The 12,238-nt window shown below is 34.9% G+C and overlaps 1 protein-coding gene across 1 annotated transcript; it reads left to right on the plus strand.

Annotated features, from left to right (window-relative positions):
- Nucleotides 1-322: 322 nt before the first annotated feature.
- Nucleotides 323-3,338, plus strand: LOC131027027 (L-ascorbate oxidase). The gene is made up of 5 exons (XM_057957022.2): nt 323-758; nt 1,016-1,108; nt 1,196-1,408; nt 1,511-1,711; nt 2,266-3,338. Exons 1-5 carry the CDS (start codon nt 474-476, stop codon nt 3,214-3,216), a joined length of 1,743 nt encoding a protein of 580 aa, XP_057813005.2. The 5' UTR covers nt 323-473; the 3' UTR covers nt 3,217-3,338.
- The last annotated feature ends 8,900 nt before the right edge of the window (nt 3,339-12,238 follow it).

Here is a 12,238-nt window from a genome sequence, read left to right on the forward strand (position 1 = left end):
AAACAAACAAGGATTTCTTGGCATCTTCTTACATTTCTCAGTCAATATAAAAAATAGATTCCGAAGCCTTATCAGTTAATCACGAAGTTCAAACCTGGGCATTGATATTCCCAATAGTACCTCCTCTATCTCTACGTCATCCATTTGTTTGCAATTATATGGCTTTCAATGAAAGCCCACGAAGAAAGACCATTGCTTCCATGTTTACAGATTTTAAATGATAATATATTTGTTGAAAATCTTTCGGCGATGCTTCCAATTCTTATTTTCCCACTCTAGAAATTGAGAAATAGTCATATCAGGGGAAGAGCCTTAACTGTTTCCCTTCAAGTGGAGGGCTCTATTTAATGTGTTTTGAAAAGCTTTAAATAGGTCGAGATCTGTGCTGATTACATCTCACCTATTTGTTCTGCCTGCTTATTAAATCAAAGGGCTTGCTGCTGAGTTTGTAATTCTAGTTATATTGCTGAGATATGAATAGGCCAGGAGAGTGCATGTGTAATATGTTTGTATGGTGTATATTCGCATTGATTGTGACGGTGCCAATCTGCACAGAAGCTTCAAGAATTCGTCATTACAGATGGAATGTAAAGTATGAGTATAAATCTCCCGACTGCTATGAGAAGCTGGTGATCACCATTAATGGCGAATTTCCAGGTCCAACGATTCTTGCTCAGGAGGGAGACCTCATCTATGTCGAGCTCACTAACCTTTTACCCACTGAGAATGTCGCCATTCATTGGCACGGAATTCGCCAGGTATTTTAAAAAGAGTCCTAAATATATAATGGGTTTCCTGGTATTAACTGGGTTGTGTTTAAATTTATTCATTATGAGGATTTTTACTTTGAAAACGCATGGTTTTTGTTATGATTTTAATGGCTTCTTATTAAAACAAACATAGACAGATTATGTCCTAAAACTATTATAGTCATAGACATAGGACTGAAAAAAACCTCATGTTTATCATGGTTTTTGTTACAAAATGATCCAACTGTTTGATGGGTTGTTTACAGATTGGGACTCCATGGAGTGATGGTGCAGAAGCAATCACACAATGTCCCATTTTACCAGGGCAGACTTTTGTTTACAAATTTACTGTGGATAGAGTAAGTGTTTCTTTGAATTCGGATGACATCTTAACTAATTGAAAATTTGGATCGAGACTGATATGTTTTCTATGCGTTGTAATGTAGCCGGGCACATATCTCTACCATGCCCATTATGGGATGCAAAGGTCTGCAGGTTTGTATGGGTCTATTCATGTAGCCGTTGGTAAAAGAAAACAAGAGCCCTTTTCTTATGACGGCGAGCTCAGTGTTATATTGAACGATTGGTGGCACAAAAGTCACCAGGAGCAAGCCCATGGCTTGTCTACCATCCCCTTTATCTGGGTGGGCGAACCAGAGGTAAAATAAAATAAAAATCTTTTTACACAATAATAGTATAGCTTCAGTTCCTGTGTTGACGAAATACTGAGAAATTTGTTCATAATTTTTTGCTGTTATCAGTCATTGCTTATTGGAGCGCGTGGATCCTACAACTGTTCCCTTCTAAAATCAATAAGCAATGCAGCAGGGAGTGGTAGTATCTGCAATTCCACAAATCCACAGTGTTCAACTCCACACATTCTATCTGTGAAACCTGGCAAAACTTATCGTCTGCGCATTACTAGTGTAGCTTCTCTATCTTCCTTCAATTTTCTTATTGAGGTAAATTACGTTAACATCTTAATGTTTGCAATTTTTCATATTGTTTTTGTATAAAGAAAAACAAGCATACAGCTAATTTTTCTTTTTAATCCATGTATATAGTTGGTGTGTTTGTAAATTAGTCAACATATATAGGTTTTTAAGTTTTTCTAGATTATATGTAATTTGAAAATTTATATTATAAGTTAAATTGGTTTGATCTTGAGCAAAATTCTGTGATTAAGTGTGAATTGAAATTATAGCAGGATGGGTGTCCTTTTAAGAAATTTTGATGTTCCACTCCTTTCAACAACATCTAAATAGAAATGAGAGAAATGAGAACGGATATTTATTGAATATAGATCAATAAATTTGACTAAAAATTATTTTATTATCATAAACCCCAGATGTCCCTACCTGAATAATCAATATGTAGACCACTGATCATTTTCTTGTGATGCCAATGTCCATATCAATCAAATTCATATAGCGTTTTTTTTGGAAAATACTACTACACCTCATTTACATCAATTATACTGTTGCTGATTTTGATTTTGTCGATGAACACAATACAGGGACACAACATGACCGTGGTTGAGGCAGACGGGCACTATGTGGAGCCATTTGTGGTGCAAGACCTCAACATATACTCCGGAGAGACATATTCAGTTCTCATAAGGGCCGATCAAGATCCTTCTAGAAATTACTGGGCAGCTCTTAACGTACGTGGGCGTCAACCCAAAACACCCACAGGGCGAGCCATATTAAATTACATTCCAAACTCTGCTACCAAGTTTCCTCCTAACATACCTCCAACTGGGCCCCTCTGGAACGATTCTTCATACACCTTGAACCAGGCAAAATTATACAAGGCCAAAGCAGGATATGTAGACCCCCCTCCTCTTCAATCCAGTAGGCGTATCATACTTCTAAATACACAGAATAAAATTGATGGCTATACGAAGTGGGCAATCAATAACATTTCGTTTGTACCACCCCAAACGCCATATCTGATAGCTCTCAAACACAATCTAAGTAAATCATTTGATCAAATCCCAGCCCCAGAAAATTACCTGCCTTATGATATACTCAGCCCTCAAAAAAACCAAAATACAACATATGGTAACCGAATCTATAAACTGCAGTTTAATTCCACAGTAGATGTGATTTTGCAGAATGCCAACATGCTAGCCAACAATGCAAGTGAGATACATCCGTGGCATCTTCATGGCCATGATTTTTGGGTTCTGGCTCATGGAGAAGGGGCATTTGATCCATTGAAGGACACAGAAAAATTTAACCTAAAAAACCCTCCATTGAAGAACACTGTGCCTTTGCTTCGATATGGATGGACGGCTATAAGATTCAGAGCTGACAATCCAGGGGCGTGGCAGTTCCACTGTCATGTAGAAGCTCATTTCTTCATGGGAATGGGAGTCGTGTTTTCAGAGGGAGTGGAGAGAATCTCAAGGCTTCCCACATCTATAATGGGCTGTGGTGAAAGCAAACGTTTTTTCAGGCATTGAATTGTTTTAGTGCTCAATTTATTATTTGTGAATATGATTGCAATAACACATGGTGAAGATTTCAATAATCCAAAGAATGCTGGAATATGTGACTTTGGTAAAGCAGTTTGATGTAATTTTAATGAAACAAAAAAAATTCTCTCAAATATTTTATTCAAATCTTAAGTTTCACAATTTCAGTCTGAGTTGTTCTAGTGTGGATAACTTGTGCTCTTGAAACAAGGTTGCCAGTTCAAATCCCACAAGGGGTAAGTTATGTACGCCTTGCTTGTTATTGTTGTTTTTTCAATTTTATTTCTTGTTCAATTTGTAATTGCACTATTGCTTGTTTGACCTTATTTCTTGTGCATGGATAATATAATTTTTTTGTATGAATACTATATTTTTTGCATGGATAATATTTTTTTGAACATATAACAAGATTTATAAGATATTTGAAATATTATCTAGATTTTAAATCAAAATAAAATGTACATAATAATAAGATAACAAAATATTAAAGTAAGATTTTAAATATTTTTAATTAATTAAAACAATATAAGAATACAATAAGACTTTTGAGATTTAAATATATTAAATAAAATACAATAAGATTTTTTAGATTTTATTCAAGATAAATTTTTTGAATATTTTTAATTAATCAAAAAAATTTAGAGAATATGATAAGATTTTTAAGATTTTACATAAGTTATTTCATATATAAAAGATTATGTAAGATATTTCAAATATTATTCTAGATTTTAAAATTAAATTGGAATTATATAATAAGAAGATGACTATTAATATAAGATTTTATTTGAGATAAAGATTTTGAATTTTTTAATTAATTTAAATAACTTTGAGTCCCTCTCTTTATATATATACCTACCTCTCCCTTACTCCCTCCCTACTATTGATCCATGTAGTACATGTTGAGAAGGTCTTCAACATCTAGTTCACCTTCTTTGTTTGTCCATCTTTTTGTAGATGGTATGTATTAATAAAGTTTAATTGTGTTCTTAGAGAAAAATTTAAAGTTGTCCAATAGTTTGATGTCATGTGAGTATCCCGATCCGATATAATTGTTACATGATCTTTGTGTAATCTAAAAATATTTGACAAAATTCTTTTCGCTAAATTCAATGAGCCATCTTTTAGGCTTTCGGGAATAAAATGTGCTACTTTGGTAAGTTTAGAAAAAACCACTAGAAAAATTTCATTCTTATTCTTCAACATAGGAAAACCTAGTATGAAGTCCATGCTTATCATCTGCCACTTATACTTTGGGATGTCATGGGGATGTAAAAATACTATAGGGTTAGCATTCTATATCTTAACTTGATAACTTTATAAACATTAAGGCACAAATTCAACCAAATCCTTCATAACATTTGATATATAGGGGACTCAAATATACCACCATCTTATTCATGTGAGAATGTCTTGTGTGTGGTGCATTGTGAGCCTTCTCCAAAATAGATTTTCTCAATTCACCATGGTTTGAAATATACATATCCTTGGTATCTTAAAATCATATCTAGCATAAATAGATAACTATTGAAATGATGTTTGGATTAATTCTTCTCAATACTTGGTTTTGCCAATGAGTAGTGTTCATTATTTTGGAGACTGGATAATAGTTTCTTTCTAAAGGACGACTTATTTTTGGCTAAGATAGCAATATGTTTCTGTCTACCATGAGTATTAGCCACCCTATATTATTTTCCTTTAATATACCTAATCTCGAAATGATACTCACTAAGGAACTCTATGTTGGCCATTTGGTGGAATTGATTATGTGTTGCATTAATGTTTTGTCATTGATGTCAATACTATTTGTTTGGATGCTTTACCGACACCTCTCTGGTCCTGGTAGGTTGAGTAGTTTCTAGTTAACTTGGATCCGACATGATCTGGTTGACTCTTGTATAATCTGGTGATGAAATTGGCTTGTTCATAATGCTTATACTCATATTTGGTTAGTTGGTTTTGGTTTGGTGATTGGATCCTATCCTACTTAGAAGATTGGTTTCTGGTTCCAACGAGGGTTTCACTGGTAGAGATTTTGGTGGAGATCTTTGATGCATTGCATAATTGGTGTTGGTGTAGCTTCTAATGGAGTTTTAGGATGATGTTGGTGATCATGTTCAAGAATTTGCATTCGGAGATCATTGCTGAAGCATGTGGACCTATACTTGGTCCTAGTTGATCTAGGTTATGGATCGACATTGATGTAACGTGTGGATAGGACCTATTGTTGTATTTCCAAGATGTGTTTTGTGTTGGATACTATATGTTTTGATCTAAGGCTGACAAGATTTGTAATTATGTAATTGGTTTATTATCTGGTGGCCGACCTGATTGTTTATGGTCAAGGGTTTGTATAAATAAGATGTAAGATCTCATTGTAGATCATCATGGTTATTTGTAAGAGGTCATGGTCAAGGAATGTAATGTACGAATACTATAATATCACTTAGGCAGAGGAGTTGGTCGATCATTGGAGATCAAACTAGGTTTTTGTAAGAGGATTTAGTCCTCTGGTATTGAGCTTTACTGGAACTGTACTCTGGCATAGGAGATGCTATCTTTTGCAGTTCAACACTTCTCCGAATTGTAGTCTGGATTTATATGTAGTCAATGAGTCTCCTTTTGTGATGAACAATGTGCTCTAGGTTGTTAGCCTTCCTGCAAGTGTAAGCCCCTTCATTGTAATTCACATACTTACTGTAGAAGTATTATTAGACTGTGGGTAGGCTTCCCACTGTGGTTTCTCCCTTTATCAGGTTTTCCACGTACAAATATTGGGGTTGTATTGATGGTATTTATTTTGTGATTATGGTTTATGCTTAATTGGATTAACTACTATTCTGGTATTATTGTTTTGTGTTCTGGTATTAAAGTTTAAATTGCTAGTGCTTTCGGTAATCTATGATAGCTGATTCACCACCCCCCCACCTCAGTTGTCTTCCGGTTATCTGAATTATCTAACAATTGGTATAAGAGATTTAGTCCTCTTTGTAGAAAGCTTAACCACTTGAGGAATATCCTATGGTGACTAACAGTTCAAGTCCATCTAGTTCTTCTGGAGCTATGTTTTGAAGAGATATACCGAGGCTTGAAGGAATAAATTACATAGTATGGATGATTCAGATGGAGACTCATCTGAGATGTCTTGGCAAGGAGATTTGGGAGATCACACAGAATGGTGTCACACCCTTTAATCTGGGATCTAACAATCCTCCTCCAGCTAACCTGGACAAGGAGATTGAGAATGATTGTAGAGCAAGAGAAGTCTTCTTGTGTGCACTTTCTGATCAACAAAAATAATGGGATTAATAGACAAATCATCTAGAAAGGCTATATGGGATAAGTTGTAGACTCTTAATGAAGGTGACCCTATAGTGAAGATTTCTAAACTTGATGGTTACCGGGTGAGATATGAAAACTTGAAGATGGAAGAAGATGAAAGGATTACTGCATTCATGGAAAGAATAAATGAGATTGTTATGGGAATTCAATGTTGTGGTGGAACTCTAAGTGAAGATGAAATTATTTCTAAAGTCCTGAGAGCCCTACCATCATCTTACAAAATGAAGGCTACTGCTATCAATGAGTTGATAATAATAACTAATACATCTGTCAACAGAGATACTTTGGTTGGAAAAATATCTACTTTTGAGCTTGAGGAATTTGGACCTTCTGGAGTTGTAAAGATTGAACCTTCTTTTCATGCATCTACATCTACAACCTGTAAGCAAGACTGGAAAGCTTTATATGCAAAAGAACTAGAAGATATGAAGAGAGAAGATGATGAGTTTGAGAAACTTGAATCACTATTTTCTAGAAGAGTGTCGAAAGGATCAACATGAAGTAAGGATGAAGGAAAACTACCTTTTAAATGTTTTACATGTAATAAGATTGGTCATTTTGCGTCTAAATGTCTTGAAAGGAATTCAAGACTTGAAGAAAGAGTTAAAATATCATTTAAGCCTAACCCAAGATATCAGAACAAGTATATATTCAAGAAAAACAAAGACAAATCATGCTACATAGTAGATGAGGAAGGCATTACTGATTCAGATGATGAATCGATAGAAGACTTTGCTAGTGGATCCAACAATGGGAAGGAATGAGTATTCCTGGCTATCAAGGAAGATAATGCAGCACTAGAAGAGAATGTACTTGAGGAGAAGGCACTTGCTACTAAAATTGAGGATAAGTCCATGAATGGGTAATTGACAATGGTTGTTCACATCATATGATTGGAGATAAAGGGAAGTTTCTGTCTTTGCAAGAATTTGATGGTGGACTAGTTAGATTTGGAGATGACAAGGCATGTATGATCAAAGGAAAAATGAACTATATCATTGAATGGTAAGAATAATACTGACAATGTTTATTATGTTGAAGGTTTGAAGCATAATCTTTTGAGTGTAGGATAATTTGTAGACAATGGATTTCAATTACAGTTCAAGGATGGAAAATGCAAAATCATTAACAAATATGACTTGGAGATTGCAACTGGTACATAGAAAAAAGGTAACATATTTCATTTGAACTCTGGTGAGACGACATGTTTGATTAAACAAATTGATGAGAGTTGGCTATGGCATAAAAGGTTGTGTCATGTAAATTTTGATTGCATTGTGAAGATCAGTTCAATTAAGGCTATTAGATATATACCTAAGATTATGAAGCCCTATAATCCAGAATGTAAAGAATGTCAAATAGGTAAACAAGTTAGAACCTCTTTTAGGAGTATACAAGATAAATCAAATAATGTTCTTGATCTTATTCATACTAATTTATATGGCCCTGCTAGAGTTAAAAGTTTTCATGGTGATAGATATTTCATGCTAATCATTGATGATTATTCTAAAATTGTGTGGGTTACTTTTTTGAGAGAAAAATATGAAGCATTTGAAAATTTTAAAATCTTTAAGGCTAAAGTAGAAACTGCTACAGGATTGAAGATTAAATGTTTGGGATCAGATCATGGTGGAGAATTCACATCCGGTGAGTTTAACAACTTTTGTGAAAAGTATGGTATAAGAAGACAATTCTTGGCTCCCCAGACACCTCAGTGGAATGGAGTTGTGGAAAGGAAAAATAAAACTATCTTGGATGCTACAAGAACAATGATAATGGAAGCTAATCTACCTCATATCTACTAGAGAGAAGTAGTTAGTACAATTTTTTACACATTCAATGAAGTAAATATCAAAGGAGAAACCGGTAAGACACCTTATGAATTATGGTTTGACAATACACCTACAGTTAAGTATTTCAAAAGTTTTGGTAGTAAATATTATATCAGGAGAGATGATACTATTGGGAAATTTGATCCTAGAAGTGATGAAGGCATATTTCTTGGTTATTCTAATGAAAGCAAAACATATAGATGTTATAACAAGAGATTGCAAAGAATAGTGTGTTAGATTCAATGACAGTCCCAAAGACACTGAGAGGGGGGTGAATTAGTGTCTAACCGATTGAATGAATATTTCAACTTATTTATAACTTTGCAACCCAAAACAATGTACCAATAAATAAGAATAAATGCAATAAACACAAATAACAAAGATATCATAGAAACACACCATAATACAAGATATTTTAACGAGCAAATGTAGTGTGGGAAAAACCTCGGTGGAATTTGTGACCCACAATATTTACTCACTGGCCAATGAATAAATACTACTTACAATAGGGGTCTGCACATGCAGGGAGGCCAACAGCCTAGAGATCACTGCTCAATGAAGAGTCTCACTGACTACAAACTGGATAATTAAATCCAATACAATTTATTGCTCAAAACAACATCTCTAATGCTATGTTCAGTACTAGTTTAAGCTCAGATAGATACCTTAACCAAAAACCTTCACTGCCACTAAACAATTATCTTCTACCATACATCTCTATTCCTCATTACAGAATGATCTATAAGATCTCATACATATATGAGTCTTTTACAATATACCAATTCGGCTTATAAAAGATAATTATATTACAATAAACAAAAGTTCATCCCATGTCAGCCTGAGTGCCGGTATGCTTTGTTTTCGATGTAATCTGAATGCTGGTGTAAGCCCCTGCCGGTGCCGATGTATGTAGAAACCTATTGCTGGTTGGTTGCCATCAATGACAACATCAACTATTCTCATTAGAGTGTAGAATGCCAATAATCTTCGCCTTTGGCATTGATGGCAAGACTCATGAGAAAAATTAAAACTGTTATCCCAAAACTGAAATCCAAAAGATGTACTCCCCTTGAGCGAGTGATCTCCTCTATACATGCATTTTTCTCTCTACTACTCCCCCTTTGACATCAATGACAAAGGATATCATAAATAATCAAAAGAGTATAAAAATGCTACCTCAAGGTCTGTAACCGGCTGGTTACTATCTGAAAAAATATCCACCAAAACTAGATTCAAACTCTGCATAAATTTATTGTTGTCAGTTAGAGTTGCCTCAGTCTACTAGATCATACCAGTGAGATAGTGCATTTGTTGCTCCGGTGATCGTTCTCCAGTAATTGTTGCCTTATTCATTTCAGCTCTTTGAGTAATCAGACTATCTAACCTTGGACCAAGTTTATTCTTTAGTTCCCAGGCTTTGGACCTTATTCTTGCCTTTTCTTTCTCAACTTTCTCCAACTTCTCCTCAAAAACTATCATTTCCTGCTAAAAAACTGAGATAAGTTTAGATGAACCTATGATATTACCCGCAATGTCATCAATTTCTTTTTGTGTCTTCTTAATCTCCTCATCAATGTCCTCTGTCAAGCAATGAGGTTTACATGCTTCTCTATATAACTCCTTGTAGTCCAAAATTGTTGAATTAAGTACCGGTAAAAGTGTGTCCAAGTGATTGATACATTTCTTTATGGTGTTCTCAAAGAATGCATTTTTCTCTTTGTCAACTCTCTCTTTAATAGTATCCTCATTCACCTTTTCCAGAGTTATGACATTATCAACAATGAATTTGGATAATGTGTCCAATTTACCTAAAGAATCATTAATGTGCTCTATCTTACAATTAGGTGCAATCATCTTCAAGATGGGTAATATGTTATCAATTGTCTTAAATGCTAAGGCATTGCAATTTGTAATCCTCTTGATGGAATCCAATAGAACCTATGTTATGTTAGTAGGTCTAAATTTACCTGTAGAGTGCTTGGTTCTGCTATGGGTTTCTTCTCAACAAATGTTTGACCAATTACCTTTACTATATCCTCTTTATTTCCATCAGATGCATCCACTTTACTTACATTTTCTTTTGATGGATCTGTCTATGTATGTGCCTCTACCTTTGATGGTTTCTCAGATTGATTAAGAACCTCTGAAACTGCCGGTTTTCCAGACTCAACATGAACCTCTGCCTCAGATTGGTTCTTAGTCTGTACAATTGCCAGTTTCTCTGATTCTGGTTGCCCTGTATTAGTTGTCTTGTCCTCTGTAGGTTTCTGAGTTACCGATTGCTCTGCTTGGGTCGGTATCGCAGTGTTCTAAGAATCAATAGTTTGTGTCGGTATCTTAGTGACCTTGCAGTCTTTGGCATTATCTGCCTTAACCTCTGCAGTTTCTTTGTCCACAATAATCTTTATATCTTGAGTATCTACACTCATGGTGAAAAGTATCTCAGACTCTAGGTTAGTATCATCATGAGTTATACCTTCAGTGGCCGTATTAAGTGGATTAGCTATATGGACCGATGATGTTGAAGTTAATGGAGGGGTGTCCTGAGCTGGTGGAGGGATGTTATCTATTACTTTTATAGAATGTACACCACCTATTTTACCTTTTCCCTTATCTTTCTAATATACCTTGAATGTCTTTTCCACTTTCAATCTATTTCTTTCATATTTCTTTTCTTTCTTAACAAAGAATATGTCCCATTTATCTGCAGTCTCATCTGCAATTTCCTTAACCCTTCTAGCCATCAGGCTTACTTGTTGGTGTCCACTGACAAATTTAGCTTTAGATATAAGCTCATCTATCTCTTCCTTAGAATTTATTATATGTACAACCAAGAGTGCTTCAACTTTCAACTTCTTATCTAGTTCCATCACAGATAGCCTTTTAGCTTCTAATCTTAAGTATAAATCGTTAGGTAAATCATCAATTACTTCTATCAAAACTTTCTTGTAGTTATCCAAATGTAAAATACTGTTTTCTTCAATAGTTTTTTTGTCAAAATCCTTAAAAGAAATACCATTTATTTACATTTACCAGATTACCTTCTTGTGTAATCTCATTCAGTAGATCATCCAGTGTAGGGGTAATTGGTGTCTCTTTCTTCTTTAGCGTAAGCTTCTTCTATGGCTCCCTAACTACCTGTTGCTTTTTCCTTAGTGTCCTTGTTTTCTTAGGAGGAGGAGATGGTACCGGTGAGGTTTTCCTTTTCCTTTCCACTCTCTTAAACTTAGCAGCCTTGCCACTATCAGTATCAGAAGATGTTACAACCAATGAAACATGTGCTTCCGGTTGCAGTCCCTTAATTCACTAGCTGATATACCACTGATATTCATGACATTTTCCTTAATTTCACTGGCCTTCTTAGAGGCATCTCTAATAAACTTGTCTCTTTTCTTCCTTTCTTTCTACATAGATATATTACTTGCAATAGTTTTCGTATTACCAAATATTCCTTCAGATGGCTCCCTAGTTGCATCAAGTAGGGTTTTTGCATATGTTTCCAGAATAGGTAGGTCTACCTCATAACCCATCTTAGTAACCAAAATAGTTCTAGGGCTTACTACTTCCATCCAATTCTCATCTCACTTAATGACAAAATAGATTTGCTTGTCATATATATCAACTATGATATGCAGTAATCTCTCTCTTGCTCTCATCTTAGTTTGAAATGTTTTGAAGTAATCTACAATGTTCTTCTCATAGTCAGTGCCCATACTAGTGAAAGCTTCCTATATTTGTTTTCCTACAGGGATGTCATAACCAAAATCCTTGTGACCTATGTTGAGTATCTCTTTGGTAAAGTATAGCATTGAGCATACTAGTAGGTTGCCAAACTGGAA

The sequence above is a fragment of the Cryptomeria japonica genome, chromosome 10 (genome assembly GCF_030272615.1).
Source record: "Cryptomeria japonica chromosome 10, Sugi_1.0, whole genome shotgun sequence".
Lineage (NCBI taxonomy): Eukaryota > Viridiplantae > Streptophyta > Pinopsida > Cupressales > Cupressaceae > Cryptomeria > Cryptomeria japonica.